The sequence below is a fragment of the Spermophilus citellus genome (genome assembly GCF_964194105.1).
Source record: "Spermophilus citellus genome assembly, chromosome: 9".
NCBI classification, from domain to species: domain Eukaryota; kingdom Metazoa; phylum Chordata; class Mammalia; order Rodentia; family Sciuridae; genus Spermophilus; species Spermophilus citellus.
The window spans coordinates 2,933,478-2,958,200 of record NC_138191.1 but is presented as its reverse complement, the minus strand read 5'-3'; the positions used below and the strand labels follow the sequence as shown (position 1 = coordinate 2,958,200).

Here is a 24,723-nt window from a genome sequence, read left to right as displayed (position 1 = left end):
AGTTCCCTAAGCAAAGTCATGTTCTGGCAGAGCTGGGACCTGTGTCCCAGTCTTCTGGTTCTTTCCGTGTGTTCAGTGATCATAAGGACAAAGAAACCTTCTGAATTAAGCACTGCATGAAGACAGATGTTTTATCCTTTGGCTTCACAGACTTAACTGTTAAAGTCAGGCCTAAAGGATTCCTGCTCCTTGGAGCCCTGGGCCAACTGCCAGCCAGTTTCTGAGCTCCTCAGTTGCTCAACTGTGCCTCCACATGTTGTCAGCACACACTGCTCCTGTGGACTGGAATCATCTCTATCTCTTCTTCATCTGCTGATGAACTTTTCACCCTTTTAGAGGGCCTATGGTCACCTCTAGGAGGGTGCCCAGAAGTCACAGCTGGGCTGCCCTAGAGCCATTATAGTTTTCTATTCCCTCTTGGGCCCTGATTCCTAACATAAAGAGGGCTCTTAACAAACTTCTCTTAATGACAAAGCAAAATAGCCCCAGGGCAGTAGAGCCACCAGAAGTGACAGGGAAGAGATGGGAGGAAGGTGTCAGGATAGGGAGTGAGTACAGAGAGCTCAAAGGGAAGTAGTTCCTCAGGCTCCTTCCCCTCAGCTCCTTCTTTCCCAAGTGCTAAGCTATCACTACTTGAAGCAAAAAAGGAAAAAATTTGCCAAGCTTTATTTAGGTTGTAATTGTTACAGATAACATATCTAACCCTATATCCCACCCCACCCTATACAGTCCCCTGGGCAGGCTAGCCACCCTTTCCCTCAGTCTCACTTCTTATCCTCCTCCTTCTTGTCTTTCTTGCCATCCTTGGTGGCCTGGGAGGCCAAAGAGCCCATGGCATTTCGAATGGCTTCATTATTAGGATCCACACCTGGAAGGTTCTCTAGGACACTCTGAAGGAACTCAGGGTCCTGCATCACGTCATAATCATCCTCCTCCTGAAAAAAAGGCAGTGTTAGCTCATGCAGTGTGTGGGCTAACAGGGAGCAAGCAGGTATAAGGGACAGGAACACACTGCTGCTTCAGGCGTGCTCTTCTCTTGACTAGGGGCAGGGGCTGAGGAGCACCTCTAGCCAAGGGAAGGAAGGAGACTCAGTAAGATACAACACCCCAGATGTCACGCACTCTGCCATGTCCTCCCCAACCCCGTGGTGTGCAGGTGGAACTCACAGGCTCCTGCATGCTAGGCTAGGTAAAGAGAGCCACATCACCAGTCCTCCCCTAGATGGTATGAATTCAAACTTGTTACTGACGAAAAACAGGAGAAGCTTGAGAACTTTGCTAATTGTAATCAGGAGGTAAAAACAGTCATCATATGCAGGTTCCCTGTTATCAGACGCCCAGAACTCCTTTTTCTTTTCTTTTTTCACTCTGGGAGGGGGTGATATCCTATAGAACTGGGATTCCATAGGATAGTTAAAAATTTCCCACCAGCAAGGAAGAATTTGAGAACAGTTGGACATTTCTCCAACCTAGACGAATAGCATTCTGTTGCCTTAAGCAAGGTTTACAAACAAATCCATATCCACCAGTGTGGTGGCACATGCCTATAATCTCAGCAGCTTGGGAGGCTGAAGCAGGAGGATCGTGAGTTCAAAGCCAGCCTCAGGAACTGTGAGCTGCTAAGCAATTCAGTGAGACCCTGTCTATAAATAAAATTCAAAATAGGACTGGAGATGGTTGAGTCGCCCTGAATTCATTCAATCCCCAGTACCAAAGGGGAAAAAAAAATCCATATCCATTTTCTGCTCCTCAAAGGACTCATTTATGAAACCCTGAGGGAGGAATGGCCTTGGGCCAAGAGAGCTGAAGATTTGACTGCAAGGGGAATTTATTCCTGATGGGAACAGGGGGTATTGCTGCCCTCACCTTGGCTGGCTCAGATGTATCCATGGCTGAATTGGCATCGAGGTCAGCTGATTCTGCCTGGCCAAACTCTGAGAAAAGGAAGGCAGTCTGCTCAGTTCCATTTCCCCATCCCACCCACTGCCCGTGCACTACCACCCTGCCCTGGCTTACCTGCTCCCTGCAGGGACATCTGCATGGCATAAGCAATCTGCTCTTCCTCAGTCATACTGCTTAGATCAGGGAGTCCTGTGCGGCCAAATTCCTGCTGACTGATGGTCATCTTCAGCAGAGCATCATCTGAGTCTGGGAAAAGGAAGAAAAGGTTGGGATGGAACTAGTGTCAGTTCCACACAGCCCACCTCAGCCATTCCATCAGCACATTCCTTTCACAGATTCCCCTCCCTCCCAGACACTCTCCTGCAGTCAGGCTTCAGATTCCACCTCGCTCACCTTCGGTCCCAGCCGCAGCAATCCCAGCCTCAGCAGCAGAGGCTGCTGCCGCCCGCCGTGCCTCTTCCTCCTGCCTTTGCCGCTGTTCTTCCATAGAAACACGAAGAGCCTGGCAATGGGAAAGGCACGATCAGATGTCCTGCAGCCTCATTTAAAGTCAGCCGAGGATGCAGGAAAGGAGCCTAAAGAGCAGCAAAAAAAGCAGCTTGCGATTTGTCTTACGGGAAAGAGCCGGAGGGGTAAGAACTGGTATGGGGAAAAAGGAAGGACCTGGGGAAAGCATGGGGTTTAATTAGGAGACTGAATGAGATGGAATCTGATGTTGATGTCCTACAGATAAGACAGAGTTATAGGAAAGAGAGAATAAAAAGGGGGTCTTGGAAAACAAGGGTTATGGGAATGCTGAGGACTGCCGAGCCCTATTATATAAATCAGTAAAGGAGAATAAAGGAAAAACCCCCGGGCTATACTCTGGGTCAACATTTACTTACCAGGGCCAGCTCAGGATCAGCACTGGGATCCACTCCAAATTCAAAGTCACTGGCACCAAGACCCAGCATGGCACCACCTTCACCAGCCAGAATCGGAGAACTGATGAGAGCATCAGCCAAGCTGGGCCCAGGAGGCACTGTCACCAGATGAGAACCAGTTCCATCTTTGCCATTCAATGTGTTTACAAAGGCCGTCAGCTTTTCTGTGTTCACCTCCTGTAGGAAAACACGTGACACTCTCCTTCACACCTTGTTCCTCCTCCTCTGTCACCACATCTCTTGTCCATAGCTCCTCTCCCATTCTGGGCCATTCTCTGGGTAAAGTTTGGCCTGAACATAACCAAATCAAGTCAATGTCCCCCCCTAGTTCCAGCTCACCTCTTCCCCAAAATTGATAATGTCAACATTCACTTTCTCTTTCTTGAGGCGTTTAGCCAGTTTAACCAACTAGGAAGAAAGGGAGAAAAATCAAGAAATCAATTTCTTTTGAGAGGAAAAAGACTTGCCTCATAGAAGTACACAAAAATCCACTGACTTCCCCAAGGCCCCCCAACAGAAACAGAATCCTGCATATTTACCTTCCCCCAAACAATAAGCTCAGTGCCTCTGCACTGAGCACTAAAAGACCTCATTCCCAAACAGACTGCCCAAATGCACTATCTCTAAGACTCACATCCTTCTCATTGTCTTCTACGGGGCTCCCCACAAAAGCAATGATCCGCATCTTGTGATTCTTGCCCTGTCGGTGCTTCAGAGCCAGCTAGCAAAGGAAGAGAAAGTCCTTAGGGTCAACCAAGGAATCTCCCTCGCTCTTCCCTCTATTCTTTTTCTTCTTCACAGTTCCTATGTACTTCATATCTATCACTGTGCTCACACAAGATCTAACCTCTCCCATCTTGCTGTGCATTTCTGTGGATAAAGAAAAGGAGGGGGAATGAATTCTCAATTCGAGGGATCATTCCCTTCATAGTGTTCATTGATCCTGGGATTCATCCCACCATATCCTTTCCCTCCCCCCTTACTCTGGCTATTGTTCAAGATTCCAGAGAAGGTCTGGGATTGTAGCTCAGTGGCAGAGCACTTGCCTAGAACACGGGGTTCAGTTCTCAGCACCACGCAAAAATAAATAAAGGTATTGTGCCCATCTACAACTAAAAAAAAGAAGATTCCAGAGGGGAAATTGAAGTGATGTTGATGTTGAAGGCAAAACCCAAGCAGGAAGGGAAAACCAAAGGGACCCAGTAGGACTCACATGAGCTACGCGGATGCCAGTGCAGAAGGTGATCTTGCCCTTGGGTTGAACGGTGTGGAGCTTGGAGAGGATGCGGCCGGTGTCAGGGGTGAGTGTGGTCAGCACTTCACAGTCACTGGATGTGGGGAAGAGCATGTTAGTGAGTTCAGGTAAGCACAAGGAGATCGTAACTTGTTTGTAACTCACCTTTTCTTTAAAAACCTTGACAATAACTACAATCTCTATTCTTCCGAATCAAACTAATATTTAATAGACACCAAGCACAATAATAAAAAATAAGTACACGGGTTGGTTTGAAAGAATCTGCCCTTTGTCTCCCAATGTTTTACCCTAACTCTTCTCATCCTATTTTTGCTCTCAGGGCCTTGAAAATCTGCCACAAAAATTACATGCTACTTTGTATCTTACCACCCTCTCCATTTCTAGACTCACTTTTCAGCTAAGAGTATGTACATTGAAATGGAAAGTTATTCATTTGATAATTACCAGTCCTGAAACAAATCATTTTTTGGGTAACAGAGTGTGTGATGATGTATGCCTAGGAGCTCTGATCACCAAATAATTTTTTATTTATTTTATTTTTCCCCCCTCTTTTTTGAAGTGTTGGAGATTGAACCCAGGGCCTCACAAATGCTAGGCAAATGCTCTACCACTAAGCAATACCCCCAGCCTGACTTTATATCAAATAATTTAAATATCAAAAAGGAGTTACTACTGGCATTTATACTGAATAGTGAAGAACACAGTCGAAGAAGGTAATGGGCAAAAGTAGCCTAAGGAAATCCATGAAAGGGCAGTCATCTCAGATATGACATGCAACATTGTAACATGGGAAGAAAAGCCACCCATCTACCAAATCCCTCCTCCTGTCTCACATACTTAGCCAGTGTGATGAGGCCCACGTTGTTCTCAGGGTTGCTTCGGGTCTTTGAGTGACATACTATGTTGACAGCATCCTGTTGGGCCTGTAGCCGGGTGGGTAAGAAGTCTCCATTCCGCATATACTCACTGTTGTCCACACTGTCAGATTGGGGTGAAGGAGGAGAAAGAAGTATTTTAGGATCTTTCTGAAACATTCTCTTCAGTTCTGGGGCTCCCTTCAGCACCTTTCATGTGAGATACACTGTGTTATGGCAGTGGATCTCAGCCTTGGTGGAATACAGAATTAACTGTGAATTTTTTAAAAAATACAGTATATATATGACCAAGTCTTATCATAGACTGACTCAAAATGACCAGAGGAGGAAATTTTTTTTAACATTCCACAATTCTGATGAGCATCAAAGGCTGCAATCTCCTTATGTACCAGTGTTATTAAGCTTTGTCATAGGTGATTTAAAATCTATCATAAAGGATGTACTCAAAATATAGGAAATGAAGAAAACTTTTAATCCAGCCTTCCACCAGCAGCCAGGAACTATCCCATGTCCTTGGTCACCAGCACATACAGCTCCAGCTGAATGACAGCTAGTTGAAAACCTCTTTCAAATAAGTTTAACCACATCTTGAGTTGGGTTCATTTTTGCTGTTTTGTTTCTTTGTTTTTTTATTTTTTTATTTTTTTTTAAAGAGAGAGAGAGAATTTTTTAAATATTTATTTCTTTTAGTTTTCAGCGGACACAACATCTTTGTTGGTATGTGGTGCTGAGGATCGAACCTGGGCCACACGCATGCCAGGCGAGCGCACTACCGCGTGAGCCACATCCCCAGTCCTTGTTTGTTTTTTTAAATAATGATATTCAGAAAAGTCTGAGGTTCAAAATGTGTTATTTTGAAATTTGTTCATTAAGCTTTTAAAATTTGGGTGCAGTGGCGCACACCTATAATCCCAGCGGCTGGGGAGACTGGGGGGCAGGAGAATCAAGAGTTCAAAGCCAGGGGCTAGGGATATAGCTCAGTTGGTAGAGTGCTTGCTCCGCATGCACAAGGCCCTGGGTTCAAACCCCAGCACCACAAAAAAAAAAAAAAAAAAAAAAAAGAGTTCAAAGCCAGCCTCAGCAATGGGGAGGGGCTAAGCAACTCAGTGAGACCCTGTCTCTAAATAGGGCTGGGGATGTGGATCAATGGTTGAGTGCCCCTGGTTCAATCTCCAGTTCCAACCAACCAAATAAAACATGAAGAGCAATCTTTTTTTTTTTTTTTTAAAGTTGCCAATGGACCTTTATCTTATTTATCTACATGTGGTGCCGAGAATCAAACTCTGTGCTTCACACATGCTAGGCAAGGCAAGCGCTCTACAACTGAGCCACAATCCCAGCCCTACAGTAGGATGTTTTAATGGCCTGGGAACTCTGTTCATTCCTGACCTAGCTTCACTACATATTCAAAGAGGAGTGTGGTGAAGAATCCTGGGTTATCCAGAAGGCTAAGGATTATTATCCAGACTGGGGTTTTTGGTAGAACACCCTTTTATTGCAATATGCTAATCCCATTTACAAAGAAAGAATATAAAAGTTACATTTCTCAGGGAAAAAAAATAGCACCCTGTCTCTCCCCCCCCTTTTTTTTTTTTGTACTAGGGATATAACCCAGGGGGCAATTCACCACTAAGTTACATCCCTGGCACCCCCGCCTTCCCTTTTAAAAATAACTTTATGTAGTGCTAAAGATCAAACCCCGTGCCTCACGTGTGCTAGGCAAGCACTCTATCTCTAAGCCACAATTCCAGCAACTGGCCCTTTTATGTATGTATGTATGTTTTGAGAAAATTTCACCAAGTTGTTTAGGGCCTTGCTAAACTGCTGAGGCTGGCCTTGAACTTGTGATCCTTCTGTCTCAGCCTCCTGAGCTGCTGGAATTATAGGCTTGCACCACCGTGCATAGCTCTCCTGCTTTTTACTTTCACATGGATATCAAAGCAGTAGGCTGGGAGCTAGCTGTAGAGCACAGCTAAGACTTCTCACCAAGGTAATGTGCCAGTTGTCTGTAGCAGTGCAATTTCTCTTAGAAGCACAAACGCTTTGTATGAGCACCTCCAAATCTCAGTGATACGTTCCAGAACTACCCATTTCCATTTTTATGTAATTTATGAAGAAAGATTGGAGCCATGTTGACTCTTTCACAGCCATTGGAGCTGACTGACCCTTCACTGTGTCACTCTTCCCCAGAGAGAATTAAGTAGAACACAGAGGTTTGATTGTCTAGCTGTCCAGTTTTTATGCCATCATTGTCTTAGATCATTTTGAAGAATATAACTTTCCCTTTAGTTTGTTGGAGGATATAAATTATTCTCAGGAAGAACATAATAAACTCTACAGTTACTCTGACCTATTAAAAAGGTGTTACCAGAAAAAAAAAAATTAAAGTACTTACAAATTAGCATATACTAGGTACAATGTAATCATTGTGGTTAAATGTTTAATAGCTTTGGAAGTTGGACTGAACGGCAAAAATTAGGTTTCATTGATTTTGGATCTCAACACTTCTATCGCTATAATTTTTTTTAGTAGGGCTGGGGATATGGCTGAAGCAGTAGCGAGCTCGCCTGGCATGCGCGCCGCGCTGGGTTCGATCCTCAGCACCACATACAAATAAAATAAAGATGTTGTGTCCACCGAAAAACTAAAAAATAAATATAAAAAAAAATTTTTTTTAGTTGTAGAAGAACATACAGTTATCTTTATTTATTTTTATGTGGTGCTAAGGATCAAACCCAGTGCCTCAGACATGCGAGGCAGGCACTTTACCACTGAGCCCCAGTCCTATCCCTATGAATTTTGACAATCTAAAAGAATTCAGTCTGGGGCTGGGGATGTGGCTCAAGCGGTAGAGCGCTCGCCTGGCATGCGTGCGACCCGGGTTCGAACCTCAGCACCACATACCAACAAAGATGTTGTGTCCGCCGAGAACTAAAATAAATAAATAAATAAATTCTCTCTCCCCCCCCCCCTTCCTCTCTCTTAAAAAAAAAAAAAAAAAAAGAATTCAGTCTGGTATGCTGGTGCCCACCTATAATACTAGCTACTCAAGTGGCTGAGGCAGGAGAATCACAAAGTCAAAGCCAGCCTTGGCAACTTAGCAAGACCCTGTCTCAAAATAAAAAAGGGCTGGGGATGTAGTTCCATGATAAAGTGCACCTGGGTTCAATCCCCAATACTGCAAAATAGAAATAATAAATTTCTTTAAAAAAGAGGAAAGAGGGCTGGGTTTGTGGCTCAGCAGTAGAGTGCACGCTTAGCACAGACAAGGCCCTGGGTTCCATTCTCAGCACCACACAAAAAAAATTAATTAAAGATAATTAATCCAGGGGCTGGGGATGTGGCTCAAGCGGTAGCGCGCTCGCCTGGCATGCGTGCGGCCCGGGTTGGATCCTCAGCACCACATACAAACAAAGATGTGTCCGCCGAAAACTGAAAAATAAATGTTAAAATTCTCTCTTTCTCATTCTAAAAAAAAAAAGATAATTAATCCAACTACAATTAAAAAATAAATATTAAAAAGAGGAAATAATCCAGATAATACAAAATACAAGTTCCAGTTTTCCAGCGATCAAAAGCAGTTAAATGAGGTTGTTACATAAGTCCCTGTAGATGATGAATTATTATTATTTTTTTTGTTTTTAGTCATTGATGGACCTTTATTTTATTTATTTGTATGTGGTGCTGAGAATTGAACCCAGGGCCTCACACGTGCCAGGCAAACACTCTACCGCTGAGCCACAACTTCAGTCCCAATGATGAATTCTTGATGACCCCTTAGGTCCCTGTAAGCGAGCTCCAACAGTGGATGATTCTATCTGTGCTAATGGAAGAAAGCAGTGCCCTAGATGATATACTTCATTTCTATTGGCAAGAAAAATACTGGTTTAGGGGCAATTTTTTTTTCTTTAGAATACGCTGTATAGTAATAAGCACACACCAAAAATGGTAAAGAGAGATAATTAAGAAGTTACTAGAAAATAAGCATAGAAAAGAATGTGGGCGGGGGCTGGAGGTGTGGCTCAAGCAGTAGCGCGCTCGCCTGGCATGTGTGCGGCCCGGGTTCGATCCTCAGCACCACATACCAACAAAGATGTTGTGTCCACCGAGAACTAAAAAATAAATATTTTAAAAAAAATTCTCTCTCTTTCTCTAAAAAAAAAAAAAAAGACAGAGAATGCTGTAATTTAAAAAACAAAAACTGGATTTAAAAAAAAAAAAAAAGAATGTAGGATAGTGTTCAGGCCCAGGTTCAAATTCCCACTCTACTTCTTAGGATCATAATTGTATAATCCTAAGAAAGTTACTTAATTTCTCTGAGATTATTACATCACCTGTAAAATGGATTTTATTGTACCCAATCCTGTGGGATTGCTATATGGGTTAAATACACAGAAAGTACTTAGCAAAGTGCCTGATACTTAGAAGCATAAAACAAAAACCAATCCAGAGTAGGAACTCAACCACACACCTCTAAACAAACTATGTAAAGAAGCTCAAGGTCTAACTTTACTGACCATACCTTATATTTTTCCCCTGATACATTGTTTCTGATTATTCTCCCAGCAGGGAAGTAAATGCCTCTCAAACTCTTAAAATAAAAGTGCCAAGTCTAAACATAAAACACAATGGAGGCCTTGAGTATAGTCCAGATGGAATAGCTACTAAAATTAAGGATTGTGGGCAAGACTAGCAGGTGGATAAGGCTGGGGAGAAAATGGTGACAGGAGAGACCATGAGAACTGACTCTGGAGAACAACGCAGTAGTTTCCATACTTTGCAAGAACCAGTAGGGGGAAGGCTATTGGAGGCAAAAACAGATGCCTTACCACCTATATATGCATTCCTAAGAAACATATTGTTTAGTTTTCTCAATCTTAAACTTGATATGTAATGAACACTTTTTTTTTTTTTTTTTGAGACAAGGTTTTGCTTAGTTGACAGGTTGGTCTCCTGCCATTCTCCTGACTCAGCCTCCCAAGTTACTGGGATTATAGGTGTGTGCTTCCCACCATGCCTATCCCTAGGCCTTTTACTTTGAAACAGGGTCTTACTAAGTTGCCTCTGCTAATATCAAACTTTTGATCCTCCTGCCTTAGCTTCAAGAGTTGCTGGGATTACAGGCAAAACAATATTCTTTCTTTCTTTCTTTTTTTTTTTTTTTAAGAGAGAGTGAGAGAGGAGAGAGTTAGGAGAGAGAGAGAGAGAGAGAGAGAGAGAGAATTTTTAATATTTATTTTTTAGTTCTCGGCGGACACAACATCTTTGTTGGTATGTGGTGCTGAGGATCGAACCCGGGCCGCACGCATGCCAGGCGAGCGCGCTACCGCTTGAGCCACATCCCCAGCCCTATTCTTTCTTTTTTTTTTTTTTTTTTAGGGGGATTGGGGTGGTCGGGAAGGATTAGGAATTGAACACAGGGTTGCTTACCCATTGAGCACTTTTATTATGTTTTAAGGCAGGATCTCACTAAGTCCTTGCAGCCTCACTAAGTTGCTGAGGCTGGTCTCAAATCTGCATCCTCATGCCTCTGCCTCCCAAATTGCTGGGATTACAGGCACATGCCACCACATCTAGCACAGAACAATATTCTTAAATGCCATTTTGTACACAGGTCTGCTCCCACGACCCTTAGAACTTTCCTTCTTTCTTTCTTAAGAATTTAACTTTTATTTTTATGTGGTGCTGAGGATTGAACCCGGTGCGGTGCCTCATCCCCGCTAGGCAAATGCTCTACCACTGAGCTACAACCCCAGCCCCAGTCCTTTGTTTTTTCTTTTTTTTTTTTTTTAGTTTTAGATGGACGCAATACCTTTATTTAATTTATTTATTTTTATGTGGTGCTGAGGATCAAACCCAGTGCCTTGCATGTGCTAGGCAAGTGCTCTACCACTGAGCCCCAACTCAGGCCCCAGAGCTTTCTTAATAGTCCTCAATGGAAGGGTACAAGACAAAGTTCAATCACCTCCATTTAGCCAGGCACAGTGGTGCATACCTGTAATCCAAGCACTAGGGAGGTTGAGGTAGGAGGATCCCAGCTAAATGAAGCCCTAAGCAACTTAGTGAGACCGTCTCTAAATAAGAATTAAAAATGGATGGGAGCCAGGCAGGCACAGTGGCACATGCCTATGATCCCAGTAGTTCAGGAGGCTGAGGCAGAAGGATTGCGAGTTCAATGCTTAGCAACTCAGTGAGATCCTATCTCTAAATTAAATAGAAACCAGGGCTGGATTGTGGTGCAGTGGTTGAGTACCCCTGAGTTCAATCCCCAGTAGGCCCCCCACCAATAAAAAGAAAAAAAAGTAGACTGCGGATGTGGCTCAGTGGGTTCAATCCCCAGTATTAAAATTTTTTTTAAATAAATAAAAAATCTCCTCAGCTTGATGTTCACAGTATTCTACTTGATTCCATCTACCGTTAAAAAAGAAAAAGAAACAAGTACAGTGTATGTCTGTAATTACAACACCCCAAGAGGCTGAGACAGGAGGATTACAAGTTTGAGTCCCTCCTCAGCAATTTAGTGAGGCCATAAGAAACTTAATGAAACACCACCTCAAAAATAAAAAAATAAGATTCTAAGCAGATCCTAGTGCCGAGCACAGCCAGCTGGGCAGGCGGCAGCCTGAGCTCCAGGGTAGCCTGCTCCCTTGCTGTCTCTCCTTCCACTGCAGTCAGCATGAAAGCCTTCAGTCAGTCTGGTGAGGTGCATTAGGAAAAACAGTCTGTCAGACCACAGCCTGGGCATCTCCTGGAACAGACCCTGGTGGATGACCTGATGAGCCTGATGTACAACACAAAGAACTGTTACTCCAAGCTCAAGGAGCTGGGCCAAGCATCTCCCAAAACAAGAAGGTGAGCAAGATGGAAATCCTGCAGCATACCATAGACTGCATCTTGGACCTGCAGATCACCCCGAACTCACACCCCACTATTGTTAGCCTGCGCCACCAGAGACCAGGACAGAACCAGGTGTCCAGGACACCGCTGACCACCCTAAACATGGACATCAGAATCCCATCCTTGCAGGCTTCTGAATTCCCTTCTGAGTTAATGTCAAATGACAGCAAAGCACTCTGTGGCTGAATAAATGATGTTCATGACTTTTTTTCCTTTTTATTTTTTTCTTTCTTTCTTTCTTTTTGCACAACAGCAACAACAAATCCACAGGATCTTTTAAGGCGCTGAACTTATTTTTCAACCATTTCACCAGGACAAATTGAACAGACCTTTTTAAAAAGAAAAACAAATGGAAGGAAAACTAAGAATGATCATCTTCCCATGGTGTTCTCTGTCCTGGACAGTGATATTTGTTATCTATGAAAAAGACTTTTAAATGCCCTTTCTGCAGTTGGAAGGTTTTCTTTATATACTATTCCCCCCATGGGGAGCGAAAACATTATAATTATAAGGAATTGCCCAATCGAAGCAGACTTTGTTTTTTTTTTTGTTTTTTTTTTAATGTTGATGAACCTTTATTTTATTCATTTATTTCTATGTGGTGAACCCAGAGTCTCACAAATGCTAGGCAAGTGCTCTACCACTGGGCCACAACTCCAGCCTCCAGACTTTGCCTTTTTTTCAAAATCCAGAAGGATTCAGTATTCACTTACTTAAATGAAGTCTTTTGGTCAGAAATTACCTTTTTGACTCAAGCCTACTAAATGCTCTGTGTATATGTATATATAGAGAGAGAGTGAGTGAGCGCGCGCGTGAGCCCCCCTTTGTGAACTCCTTTAATTAGAGTTTTCTTGTATAGTGGCAGAGATGTATATTTCTGCATAAAGTGTAATGATATACTTATTCATGCTAAGTTTTTATAATAGTTGTAAACTTTACCTTTTTATACAAAATAAATCAAGTGTGTTTACTGAAAAAAATATATAATTAAATTAAAAAATAAAGGGCTGAGGATGCAGCGCAGGGATTGAACCCAGGAACCTTTAACCACTGAATCACATCCCCAGTCCTTTTTATTTTATATTTTGAGACAAGGTCTAAGTTGCTCAGAGCCTCACTAAGTTGCTGAGCCTGCTATGACTCCCAATCCTCCTACCTCAGCCTCCTGAGCTGCTGGGATTACAGTCTTGTGCCACCACTCCATACAAATAGACATCTTTTATACTAAAAATTACTTACTGTTTGTCTGAAATTCAATTTTGGGGAATAATGGAAATTGAACTCAAGGATACTCCACCACTGAGATGCATCTCCAGTTTTTTAAATTTATTTTGAGACAGGGTCTAGGTAAATTGCTGAGCTGGTTTTGAACTTGGAATCCTCCTGCCTGGGCCTCCTGAATTGCTAGGATTACAGGCTTGTACTACCAGGCGTGGTTCTGAAATTCAAATTTAACTGAGTATGCTGTAGCACAATTTTCCACCAGAGAAAAGGAAAAATCTCGTAGGTATCTGTTCCTCCTAACTGGAGACCTGTGTACATTTGTGTAACTGTTCTTTATTATATTCTAGGTTCATATTTAGAAGGAACATTCTTGCTTTTGTGGAGCTGGGGATCCAACCCAGGACCTCACACATGCGAGGCAAGACCTCTGCCACTGAACATCCCCAGCCCTAAAAAGAACTTGAAACCCTGCAAAAGTTTGTTGTCAGCTTCTAATCTGCTTCAGTCCATGCCTGAGACTGATGAAGAGTCTCACTGGATTTAAAAAAAAAAAAAAAAAAAAAAAAAACTTTGTGTAGTCCTGAGTCTGATATCTTGGCGCCACCGCTTAACTAGCTGTGTGACTTAGAATCGCTGAGCCTCATCTGTAACATGGAGAAATATTTCCTCTGAAGTGTTGCTGGGAGGTTTAAGTGAAATGAAGTAATATACCTGCCACGTAGGAAACAATCTGCAAGTGTAACTTTAAAGACGACACAGGCCAACGAATGGGACATGTAATAACAATAATCACCAACATCTTTACCACCATCATCTCTCTTCCTAATATCCATTACTTTGAGGAAAGGAGGGAAAAGTCGGAGAAGCAGCCTGAGACAGTTCTGGGCTGGTAAGGAGCAGATGATGCTGAAACAAAGCGAGACAGCCAGGATCCCCGGCTCGGAGCTAGAGGGCATACCCGGGCCTGCCGCTCTGGGGCCCCGGGATGACTCAGGGAGTCGACCCGGCTCCTCCTCTCTAGACCCCAAGGCCGCGTCTCGACCTACAAGCCCCGCGACCCCACCCGGGGGCCCAGCCGACCTAGACGCTGCGCGCACCCCCGACCCAGTCACGCCCCCACGGGCCCCAAGGTAGTTCCTCACCAAACCATAGTGCTCTCCAACACCATCTTGCCACCTTCCTCCCTCCCGGCCGGTCTAGGGACTGCCTTGCAACAGCTCCCCTGATTGGCCCTCTGGTAACCACCAATCACACGCCTGGACTCCACGCACTGGTCCCGCCCCCATCCGCCGCGTTGAGTCCTGGGAGTTGTAGGCGGCGCTACGTGAAGGGACGCCAGGGGTGGTGGCGTGGAGATGGTTACCCAGGTAACAGAAGCGCTCCCCGACGCCTACCCTGCCGTGCTAGCTTTCAGGTAGGTTTCCCCTCTGCGGAGGAACATTGGAAGTGGTAGGAATGTCAGTTCCAGCGTCATCTCCCCCACTTTTTCTTTATCCGGTACCGAGGATCGGACTGGGCACGCACTAGTGAATTACACTCCCACCACCCACCACCCACCTTTGCGTTTTTGTGTTTTTAAAATTTTATTTTGAAACAGGGTCTTGCTAAATTGCCCAGGCTAGCCTTGAATTTTGAATCCTCCTACCCTCAACCTACCGGACTACCTGGAAGGGCGGGACTACACCACCGCGCAGGCGCAGCAATGTCTTTCTTATTTATTAATTTACTTGTTTGTTTATTTTACTGGGAGTTGAATCCGGGGGCGTTCTACTACTGAACTACACTCCTGTCCCCCCACCACCTTTTTTGGGGTAGGGGGTGGACAGAGGCTCACTAAATTGCCCAGGCTCCTCCGAAATTTGCGCTTCTCCTGCCTCAGTCTCAGTGGTTAAAAAAAAAAAAAAAAAGTGGCGCGGGAGCTGTAAGGACCTTTTAGCTACCACCTCTGGTTCCCAAAGCACTTCATCCATCTACTATAAATTGAATTGAATTTGTTTACATATCTGGTTTCCCCATATAACTAAGGGGAGGAAAGGTTTCTAAATCATTGCAGTTCTTTTTTTAAATTTTTTTATTAGTTGCTCAAAACATTACAATGATCTTGACATATCATACATTTGATTCAAATGGGGTACATAATCTTATTTTTCCACGTGTACAGATTGCAGGATCACATTGGTTATACAGCCACGTTTATACATAGGGCCATACTAGTGTCTATTGTATTGTGCTACCAATCATTGCAGTTCTTGAGCCCATTAGTAAACCTGACACACGGTAGGAGTTTGGAAAAGGTTTGACCAAGCAATAATTTAATCTTCCAAAGAATGGGAGACAAACTAATACGATTTTGATTAATAAGAATATTCAAAGTCTGGTGCAGTGGCGCATGCTTATAATCCTAACGACTCCTCAGGTTGACGTAGGAAGATCTCCCCATTCAAAAGCCAGCATAGGCTACTTAGGAAGACCCTGTCTCAAAATAAAAAATAAAAAGGGGACTAAGTGGTAAAGTGTCCCTGCATTCAATCCCCAGTACCAAAAATAAATAATATTCAAAAATGCTTTGTTCAAGAATTATAGGTAACCATTGCAACTTACATACGAGTAAAATTTTCATATCTCTAAAGGAAAAAAGGGGAGGGGGGGCTAGGGTTGCAGCTCAGTAGTTAAGTGCCCCTGGATTTAATCCCCGTACCAAAAAAAAAAAAAAGCATATGCAAAATTAGTGAGGGGAAGGTGCTGAGGATTGAACCCAGAGCCTTGTGCATGCTTAGTACCCTTTCTACCACTAAGCTGTACCCCAGACCCCCAAATGCTTTTTTAAAAAACATGAAAATTATGTAAAGAAAAAAAGCAAAAGCCTGCCAGACACGGTGGTTCATTCCTGTAATCCCAGAGGCTTGGGAGGCTGAGGCAGGAGGATAGCAAGTTCAAAGTCAACCTCAACAATTTAGGGAGGCCCTGAGCAACTTAGGGAGATCCTATCTCAAAATAATAAAAAATAAAAGGGCTGAGGATGTGGGACAGTGTTTAAGCCTCCTTGGGTTTAATCCTTAATACAAAAAAAAAAGTGAACAAAAACCAAACAAGCCACATAATGTAAATATAACTAAGTGACCATAAAAATTGAAAATAAAGATTAAAAAATCTGCTATAATAATAAAATTTTAGAAAGCATGTATAGCTGTATTACTATTTTACAATAAGGCTGGGAATGTAGTGCAGTGGTAGAGCACTTGTCTAGCATGTTCAAGGCTATGAGTTGAATCCCTAGCACAGCATAAACTAAAATTTAAAAAATTTAGGGAAGCCAGGCTCAGTGGTGCAAGTCTATAGTTCCAGCAGGAAGGCTGAGGTGGGAGGACCACTTAAATCCAAAGTTTGAGACCAAGTAAGCAACATAAGGAGAACACTCTCAAAAACAAAACAACAGGGCTGGGGATATAGCTCAGTTGGTAGAGTGCTTGCCTTGTACAAGGCCCTGGGTTCAATCCCTAGCACCAAAAAAAAAAAAAAAATCTTTCAAAAACAAAACAACCAATGAACATATTCCCTAGGAAATGAATGTAGGTTAAGAAGGGAAGGGGTCCTATGACTGAACCCTGGGATACTTTGATATTTAGATGAGTGATGGAGCAACCCCTGATAAAAACAACCAGGAGAAAGTAGTATCCCAGAAACCTAGTGAAGAAAATGTTTCAGAGGGGAAGTGAACTCAGATGCTGTTGACATCAAGAAAGATGAAGACTGATATATTTAGCAAAATGAGAGGGCATTAATGACCTTAACAAGAGACACTGTGGGTAGGAGAAAAACCTTGGGAGTTCAAGAGAAATTTGTGGGGCCAAAAAAAAAAAAAAAATCCAAAACAAACAAACAATGTGTAAGCTAGGCACAGTGGTGCACACCTGCAGTTTCAGCAACTCAGGAGACTGATTCCAAGTTCAGAGCCAGCCAAACCAATTTAGAAAGACCCTGTCCCCCCCCCCCCAAAAAAAAAAAAAAGGATTGGAGAAGTACCCAGGGTTCAATGTCCAGTACTAAAGAAAAACAAAAAGAAACAGAAAATTACTTGTAAAAATTCATTTGTTGGGGCTGGGGATGTGGCTCAAGCGGTAGAGCACTCGCCTGGCATGCGTGTGGCCTCAGCATCACATACAAACAAATATGTTGTGTCCGCCAAAAACTAAAAAAAATAAAATAAATATCAAAACTCTCTCTTTCTCTCTTAAAAAAAAAAATTCATTTGTAGCCAGGCATGGTGTCACATATCTGTAATTCCAGCAATTTGGGAGGCTGAGGCAGAGGACTACAAATTCAAGGCCAGCCTCAGCTGGCCTCAGAGAGGCCCTGTCTCAAAATACAAAATAAAAAGTCTCCTCTGGGTGGCTGGGGTTGTGGCTCAGCGGTAGAGCGCTCACCTAGCACATGTGAGGCCCTGGGTTCAATCCTCAGCACCACATAAAAATAAATAAAACAAAGATATCGTGTGTCCAACTACAATTAAAAAATAAGTATTAAAAAAAAAAGTCTCGGGCTGGCGATGTGGCTCAAGCAGTAGCGCGCTCGCCTGGCATGCGTGCGGCCCGGGTTGGATCCTCAGCACCACATACCAACAAAGATGTTGTGTCTGCCGAGAACTAAGAAAAAATAAATAAATGTTAAAATTCTCTCTCTCTCTGTCCCCCTCTCTCTCACTCTCTCTTTAAAAAAAAAAAAAAAAAGTCTCCTCTGGGTTCAATCCCTAGTCTCCCCCTGCCCCTGCTGCCCAAGTAAAATAATTTGTAAAACAATTGAGTAACTTTGAAAAGTGATTGGATATTTGATATTAAGGAATTAAATTACTTTTTTGAAATAATATTTTTTATTTTTTTTAGAGAGAGAGAGAGAAAGAGAAGTTTTGTTTAATATTCATTTTTTTTTTTTTAGTTTTCGGCAGACACAACTTTTTTTTTTTTTTTTGAGAGAGAGAGAGAGAGAATTTTTAATATTTTATTTTTTTTTTTTTTAGTTCTCGGCGGACACAACATCTTTGTTTGTATGTGGTGCTGAGGATTGAACCCGGGCCGCACGCATGCCAGGCGAGCGCGCTACCGCTTGAGCCACATCCCCAGCCCAAAATAATATTTTTTAAAAAGTCCTTATCAGGACTGGGTTTATCTCAGTGGTAGATCACTTACTTACCTAGCATGCACAAGGCCATTATATCCCCAAAATGCAAAAAGTAAAAAAATGTAGGTTTTAGTGGTTGGGGGTACAATTGGTGGTAAAGCACTTGTCTAACATGTGTTGGAATATTTATGGATGAAAGGATATGAAGTCTAGAACCATTTTAACCTGATCCTTTAGAAATGCAGAAAGAAAGTAGGGGGTAGAGCATAAAGTATAGATGACTGACTTCCCCCCTTTCCCCAGTACTGGGGATCAAATCCAGGGCTTCAGAAGCTAGGCAAGCACTCCACCACTGAGCTGTATCCTTAACCCCAGACTGGCATTATTTATGTGGATGATTATTGAAATTGAGTTATAATGTACATGGTGATTCACCATACTACCCTTACTTTTGGAAATTTGGGTAAAAAGGAAAAAAGAACCAGCGGCAGGAGGATCAGAGTTCAAAGCCAGCCTCAGCAACAGCGAGGTGCTAAGCAACTCAGTGAGACCCTGTCTCTAAATAAAATACAAAATAGGGCTGGGATGTGGGTCAGTGGTCAAGTGCCCCCGAGTTCAATTCCCGGTGCAAAAAAAAAAAAAATAGGAAGAGGAAAGATAAATGGGAACCAGCAATCAGATCCTTATTAATGGACTTTTGAATTTCTTTTGTAGTACTGGAAAGTGAACCCAGGGGTGCCCTACCACTGAATCACATCCCCAGCCGTTTATAAATTTTAACACATTTTAAAAATACCTTTATTTATTTAATTTTATGTTATGCTGAGGATTGAACCCAGTTCCTCACACATGCGAGGCAAGCACTTTACCACTGAGCTACAGCCCCAGCCCCAATTTTTTTTAAAATTATTTAAATTTTGCAGTGCTGGGGATTGAACCCAGAGGCACACTACCACTGAGTTATATTGCTAACCCTTTTCAATTTTTGCATCATTGCCCAAACTGGTCTGCAACTTGCAATCCTTCTACTTCAGCTTCAGAGCAGCTGGGATTACAGATGTACATCACCGTTCTTGACTAAACAGCAATTTTAGAAGATTTAAAAATAACCAGATTTTCTTTCTTTCTTTTTTTTGAGAGAGACAATTTTTTTTAATATTTATTTACTTTTTAGTTTTCGGCGGGCACAACATCTTTGTTTGTGTGTGGTGCTGAGGATCAAACCTGGGCCGCACGCATGCCAGGCGCGCGCTACCGCTTGAGCCACATCCCCAACCCCCAAAAACAACCAGATTTTCATGTCCCCAAATAACTGAAGTATAAATAGTTGAATCTTGTATCTTTTTTTTTTTTAAGAGAGAGTGAGAGAGAAAGAGAGAGAGAATTTTTCAATCTTTTTTTTTTTTTTTTAGAGAGAGAGTGATAGAGGGAGAGAGAGAGACAGAGAGAATTTCTCAATATTTATTTTTCAGTTTTTGGCAGACACAACATCTTCGTTTGTATGTGGTGCTGAGGATCGAACCTGGGCCTCAGGCATTCCAGGCCAGCGTGCTACCACTTGAGCCACATCCCCAGCCCCAATCTTGTATCTTATTTCCACTGGAGAGTCTTTGTTTAATGATGAATACCTTTTGGAATAGCTGAGCCTGACACTCTTAAAACACTAGAGCATATGAGGATTTTCAATTTTACTATGATTTTTTTTTTTTTTTTTTTTTTTTTTGGTGGTGGTACTAGGGATTGAACCCTCAGCCTTGTGCATGTGAGGCAAGCACTCTGTCAACTGAGCTGAATCCCCAGTCCTTACTAGGATTTAGTGTCCCTTTTTATTACAGAAGTTTTACACAAATAGACCTTGTTTGTATCTGAATAGAAATTAGGGTGCAGCTATAGAATGAACACTAGCTGTCACTCACCACTAGAGGGATCCTCTGACCAGAAAAGGGTATCTACTGCACTCCCTTGACAGCTATAAACTGAAGAGGGAATGATAAGGTCAGGGTAGCATAAATAAATAAATAATAAAAATAGAAACCATGTATGCTTAAAATACATTTAGATACAATTCCTGTTAGCGCTAACTGCCTTCTTTTTATCCAGATTAAATGAGGGCTGAACCTGTGAGTTAAAGTCAAAATAAACCAAGAATCCCTAATTCCTCTTCCAATCCAATGATTCCATCACGTTTTTTTTTTTTGTTTGTTTTGTTTTTTTTTTGCAGTACTGAGGATTGAATTTAGGGCCTCACACATGCTAGCCAAGTGATCTATCACTGAGTTACATCCTCTGCCCTTTTTATTTTCTAGAGACAAGGTCTCCCTAAATTGCCCCAGCTGTCCTGAAACTTTTTATCTTCCTGCTTGAGCTTCCCAAATTGCTGGGATTACAGGTGTGCACCACTGTACCCAGACCCATCAAATTTTATTTAAGAATTTAACCTGGGGCTCGGGATGTGGCTCAAGTGGTAGCGCACTCGCCTGGCATGCGAGCCCTGGGTTCAATCCTCAGCACCACATAAAACTAAATAAAGATATTGTGTCCATCTAAAACTAAAAAATAATTATTTTTTTAAAAAAGAATTTAACCTTTATTTATTATTTTTTAATGTAGTGCCAAGGATCGAACCCAGTGCCTCACCAAGGCTAGGCAAGTGCTCTACACTGAGCTACAACCCCAGCCCCAAGTGTTTTGTTGTTGTTGTTTGGTATTGGGGATTGAACTCATGGGCACTCAACCACTGAGCCAGCCCTAGTTTGTATTTTTTTTAGACCGGGTCTCACTGACTTGCTTAGTGTGCCTCATTTTTGCTGAGGCTAGCTTTGAACTCGAGATCCTCCTGCCTCAGCCTCCTGAGCCACTGAGGCCACTGGGATTACACACATGGACCACCATGCCCCGCCTCATCAAGTTTTTGTTACCATCTCAATGCTGTTAACTTTTCTTTCCAATTGCTCTCACCATCAACCCAGACTCACATCACCTCACATCTGACTTCTAGTCCAACCAGTCTGCTTTTTCTATCCATTCTGATAAAATTTTGTTAACAGAGTCATGCATGGTGCATGCCTCTAATCCCAGTGGCTCAGGAGGCTGAGGCAGGATCACAAGTTCTCAAAGCCAGCCTTAGCAGTTTAGCAAGGCTTTGAGCAACATAGGGATGCCGTCTAAAAAATAAAGGTTGGGGCTGGGGTTGTGGCTCAGCAGTAGACCACTCGCCTAGCACATGCGAGGCCCTGGGTTCAATCCTCAGCACCACATAAAAATAAATAAAATAAAGGTATTGTGTCCAACTACAACTAAAAAAATTTTTTAAAAAAGTTAGGGGATGTGGCTTAGTGGTTAAGCATCCCCAGTTTAAAAAAAAATGTTAACAGATTGTCTTTTAATTATTTTTTTGGTTTTGGGTGTTTTGCAACAATGGACATTGAACCCAGGGCCTGGAGTATCTACTGAAGACACACCCTGTCCTGAATTATTTCTCTCTAACGTTTTTCCACTTTTTTTTTGGTACCATCTTTCAGAGAATTTAGGCTTGGATACCTCCCATCTGTTTTTTATTCCTGGATATTATAAACTCCTGGAAGGACAATTACTTTTTTTTTTTTAAAGAGAGAGTGAGAGAGGAGAGAGAGAGAGAGAGAGAGAGAGAGAGAGAGAGAGAGAGAGAGTTTTTCAATATTTATTTATTTATTTTTTTAGTTTTCGGTGGACACAACATCTTTGTTGGTATGTGGTGCTGAGAATCGAACCCGGGCCGCACGCATACCAGGCGAGCGCGCTACCGCTTGAGCCACATCTCCAGCCCCGGACAATTACTTCTTTTGACCTCCAACTGCTTTGGGCATTACTCACTAGCTGCTACATAAATATTTGTAAAATATTCTTAACAGGATAGGGAATAGTGGTATGGAAAGGAGGATTCTCTAAAGCTTCCCTATCTCTATGCCTTAAAATGAATCTAACTGCTGAGCACAATAGAGCATGCATGTAATTCTAAGCAATCCACATGTGAGTGACTCAGGAGGCTGAGGCAGGATTACAGGCTAGAGGCCAATCTCTCAGCAAGTGAGCAAGGCCCTAAGCAACTTAGTGAGATGCTGTCTCAAAATAAAGTTAAAAAGACTGGGATGTAGCTCAGAGGTAGAATGCTTGCCTAGCATGGAACTGAGGTTCCAGCCCCAGCACCAAAACTCAATCAATCAAAGGTCTGGGGATGCTCAATAGTAGAGCACCCTGGGGTTCGATTTCCAGTACCACCCCCCACTTAAAAAAGTGTTAGGTTGTAGCTTGGTGGTAATACATCACTGGGTTCAATCCCCAGAACCCGCTCTCCCAAAAGATAAAGAGTCCCAGGTCAATACCCAGTAATGGGAAAAAGTAAAGGTACCAAGAGGGGTGGAGTGTATATCTCAGTGGTAGAGCACTTGAATTAGGTGCAAGTCCACGGATTCAATTCCCAGTATTTAAATAAACAAAGAAACAAAAAACACAATAAGAGGTCTAAATAAGTGATGAAAGTTTAATACATTAAAATGATATTTATTATTATCACATTTTGCCATTTCTGAACAATACAAAGTAGAGGCAAATAGTAACACTTCATAAAAACGATGAGTTCCCTATTCCTTTCCCTAAGACCCACCCCTCCCTCAAATATCCCCTCCCACCCCTTACAGAACTCTGTCCTGAATAAAACATTTAAATACATCATAAATAGTAAATTATGAAAAAAAAATAGCAAGAATTGTTTCTTTCCGTCTTGTAAAAAACATGGCAGCAAAGACAGGCAGCCAGAAACTGGTTGGAGGCGTCTAATATAGACAGTTATTTGGTGTACGGGTTAACCTACTATCCAGGTACAGTGGGATGGAGAAGAGATATTGTGGGACTTCAACAATCTGCCTGAGACACAAGGCCCTCTTCTTCCCCTGACAAGAACGGACAATTCAGACAGACAGCCACAAACAACTCTTAGAGATGGGCAGGAGAGGGCTTATATAGCTCCCACTTCCAACTTCCCTGCATGAAGAGAGGGGAGAGAGCATGTAGCACAGCAATGACCTTACCAGGAGGCTGCTGGCTCCCCAAGAGTTTAAGAAAACATTCTCAATTCTGGTAGATATGGACTTCCTGGTAGTCTCCCTCCACCTTAGCTCCATGAACAACAGAACATTTTTGGGGGGAAAATGGGAAGAACAAGAAATCTCCTTTAGAGAATGTAAAGTCTTCAATTTTTAGAAAACAACCAGAATACATTTCAAATTGCAGAACAGTAATAACTATATGGTCTGGCAGTGAACAGGGTCCTCCCTAGAAGAGTTCTGAAGAGCCCCATACCCACCCCACTGGATTAACAAAAGGAGTAAGACAACCCCATGTTGCACTGTCTCCATTCCTTCATCCTGGAGAAATCAAGAGAGGAGGAGTTAAAGAGGAACTTTGCTGGCAGAGCAGTCACCATATTTCTGCTTCACCAACACCAGGGCTCTTCTGTGGGAAGAGGCATACAAATAGGTCTCTCTTTGACACTTCAGGAATTTGATCTGAAACTGCCTTGAAATTGTGCTATGAACTGTTTGTTCTTTTCCTTTTTTAAGGAAAAAAGAAGGTTGGGAGGTGGTTAACACCCTTACTCTCCCAAAAATCTTTACAGAAAGTGCAGGGTCTTATTCAGGGATCAGAGAGAAAGAGCTAAGATGGGGATAATTTGTCAGCCAGTCTGTCCTGAGGAAATTAATAAGAGTCCAGCTCCTGATGAAAGGTAGATGAGGAGGGAAGAAACCCAAAGTCCAGCAACCCCACTTCCAGCACAAAGACTGGGGCTTTGAAAAAATTTAGTTGTGGAAGCCAAGGCAGGCCAGTTGAAAATTCATGCCACCCAACTTAAGTGGAGGGGATACTGCTGTCCTCAATTGTCCAAGGCACTAATGCCCATTCAGAGGAAGGTCAAGGAGAGTAAATTCTTCTACAGGTAGTGAAATGGAGAGCTCCCCTAGCCTCCAAATCATAACTCCTTTTTTGATGACCAAGCAGAAGAAAACTCAGCATTCCTGGGGCAAAGGCTGACATTCTAGGATCAGAGACAGCAGAATCTTAATTCAGGTCTTCTAGAATTTCTTGCTCACTGAAAGGGAAAAGAATTGTAAAGTTAAATATTTGGAGTATATTTAATAAGGAAGCAGAAATGAAATTGAAGGTAATTTTAATCTAGCTGCCAAAGTTAAGACACTTTCTTCTATTTCAGCCTCAGTTTCCAAATATAAGGTCCCAAACCCATAAAACTTTAAAAAGCAAAAATTAGGGGAACCCTCTAACATTGCCAATTAACTTCTTGCTCCATTCCATCCGTGACCCATTTTTTTCTTGGTACCACCAGGGATTGAATCCAGGGGTGCTTAACTACTTAGCCACATCCCCATCCCTTTTTAATATTTTATTTAGAGACAGGGTCTTGCTGAGTTGCTTAGATTGCTGAAGCTGGCTTTGAACTTGTGGTCCTCCTGCCTCAGCCTCCTGAGCCACTGGGATTACA

The 24,723-nt window shown here is 42.6% G+C and overlaps 2 protein-coding genes and 1 pseudogene across 7 annotated transcripts in view; 1 reads left to right on the top strand and 2 right to left on the bottom strand.

The window, feature by feature from the left end:
- Positions 1–712: 712 nt before the first annotated feature.
- PSMD4 (proteasome 26S subunit ubiquitin receptor, non-ATPase 4) lies at positions 713–14,358 on the bottom strand. The gene is made up of 10 exons (XM_081307887.1): positions 14,219–14,358; positions 4,918–5,058; positions 4,039–4,153; positions 3,460–3,546; positions 3,165–3,233; positions 2,787–3,002; positions 2,296–2,404; positions 2,017–2,148; positions 1,867–1,934; positions 713–935 (listed from the first exon to the last, which is right to left on the bottom strand). Exons 1-10 carry the CDS (start codon positions 14,242–14,244, stop codon positions 765–767), a joined length of 1,134 nt encoding a protein of 377 aa, XP_081164013.1. The 5' UTR covers positions 14,245–14,358; the 3' UTR covers positions 713–764.
- LOC308656124 (DNA-binding protein inhibitor ID-2-like) lies at positions 10,891–14,212 on the top strand (annotated as a pseudogene). Its single transcript has 2 exons — positions 10,891–10,898; positions 11,659–14,212. The product of its transcript is annotated as a DNA-binding protein inhibitor ID-2-like (transcript).
- Positions 14,359–23,371: 9,013 nt separating the features above from the next.
- The window catches only part of PIP5K1A (phosphatidylinositol-4-phosphate 5-kinase type 1 alpha), a 49,690-nt gene continuing 48,338 nt past the window's right edge, over positions 23,372–24,723 (bottom strand). For all 5 annotated transcript variants that reach the window (XM_081307882.1, XM_081307884.1, XM_081307883.1 and 2 more), the window contains one exon: positions 23,372–24,315. In XM_081307882.1, the coding sequence (XP_081164008.1) occupies positions 24,313–24,315 (3 nt within the window). In that variant the 3' untranslated portion in view covers positions 23,372–24,312. The remainder of the gene's footprint in view (positions 24,316–24,723) is intronic.

Coding starts and splice junctions, on each gene's coding strand:
- PSMD4 (XM_081307887.1), bottom strand. CDS start 14,244: ATGGTGTTGGAGAGCACTATGGTTTG. Junction 3,003..3,164: donor TTATCAATTTTGGGGAAGAG/GTGAGCTGGAAC, acceptor GTTTTCCTACAG/GAGGTGAACACAGAAAAGCT. Junction 2,405..2,786: donor CTGATCCTGAGCTGGCCCTG/GTAAGTAAATGT, acceptor TCCCATTGCCAG/GCTCTTCGTGTTTCTATGGA.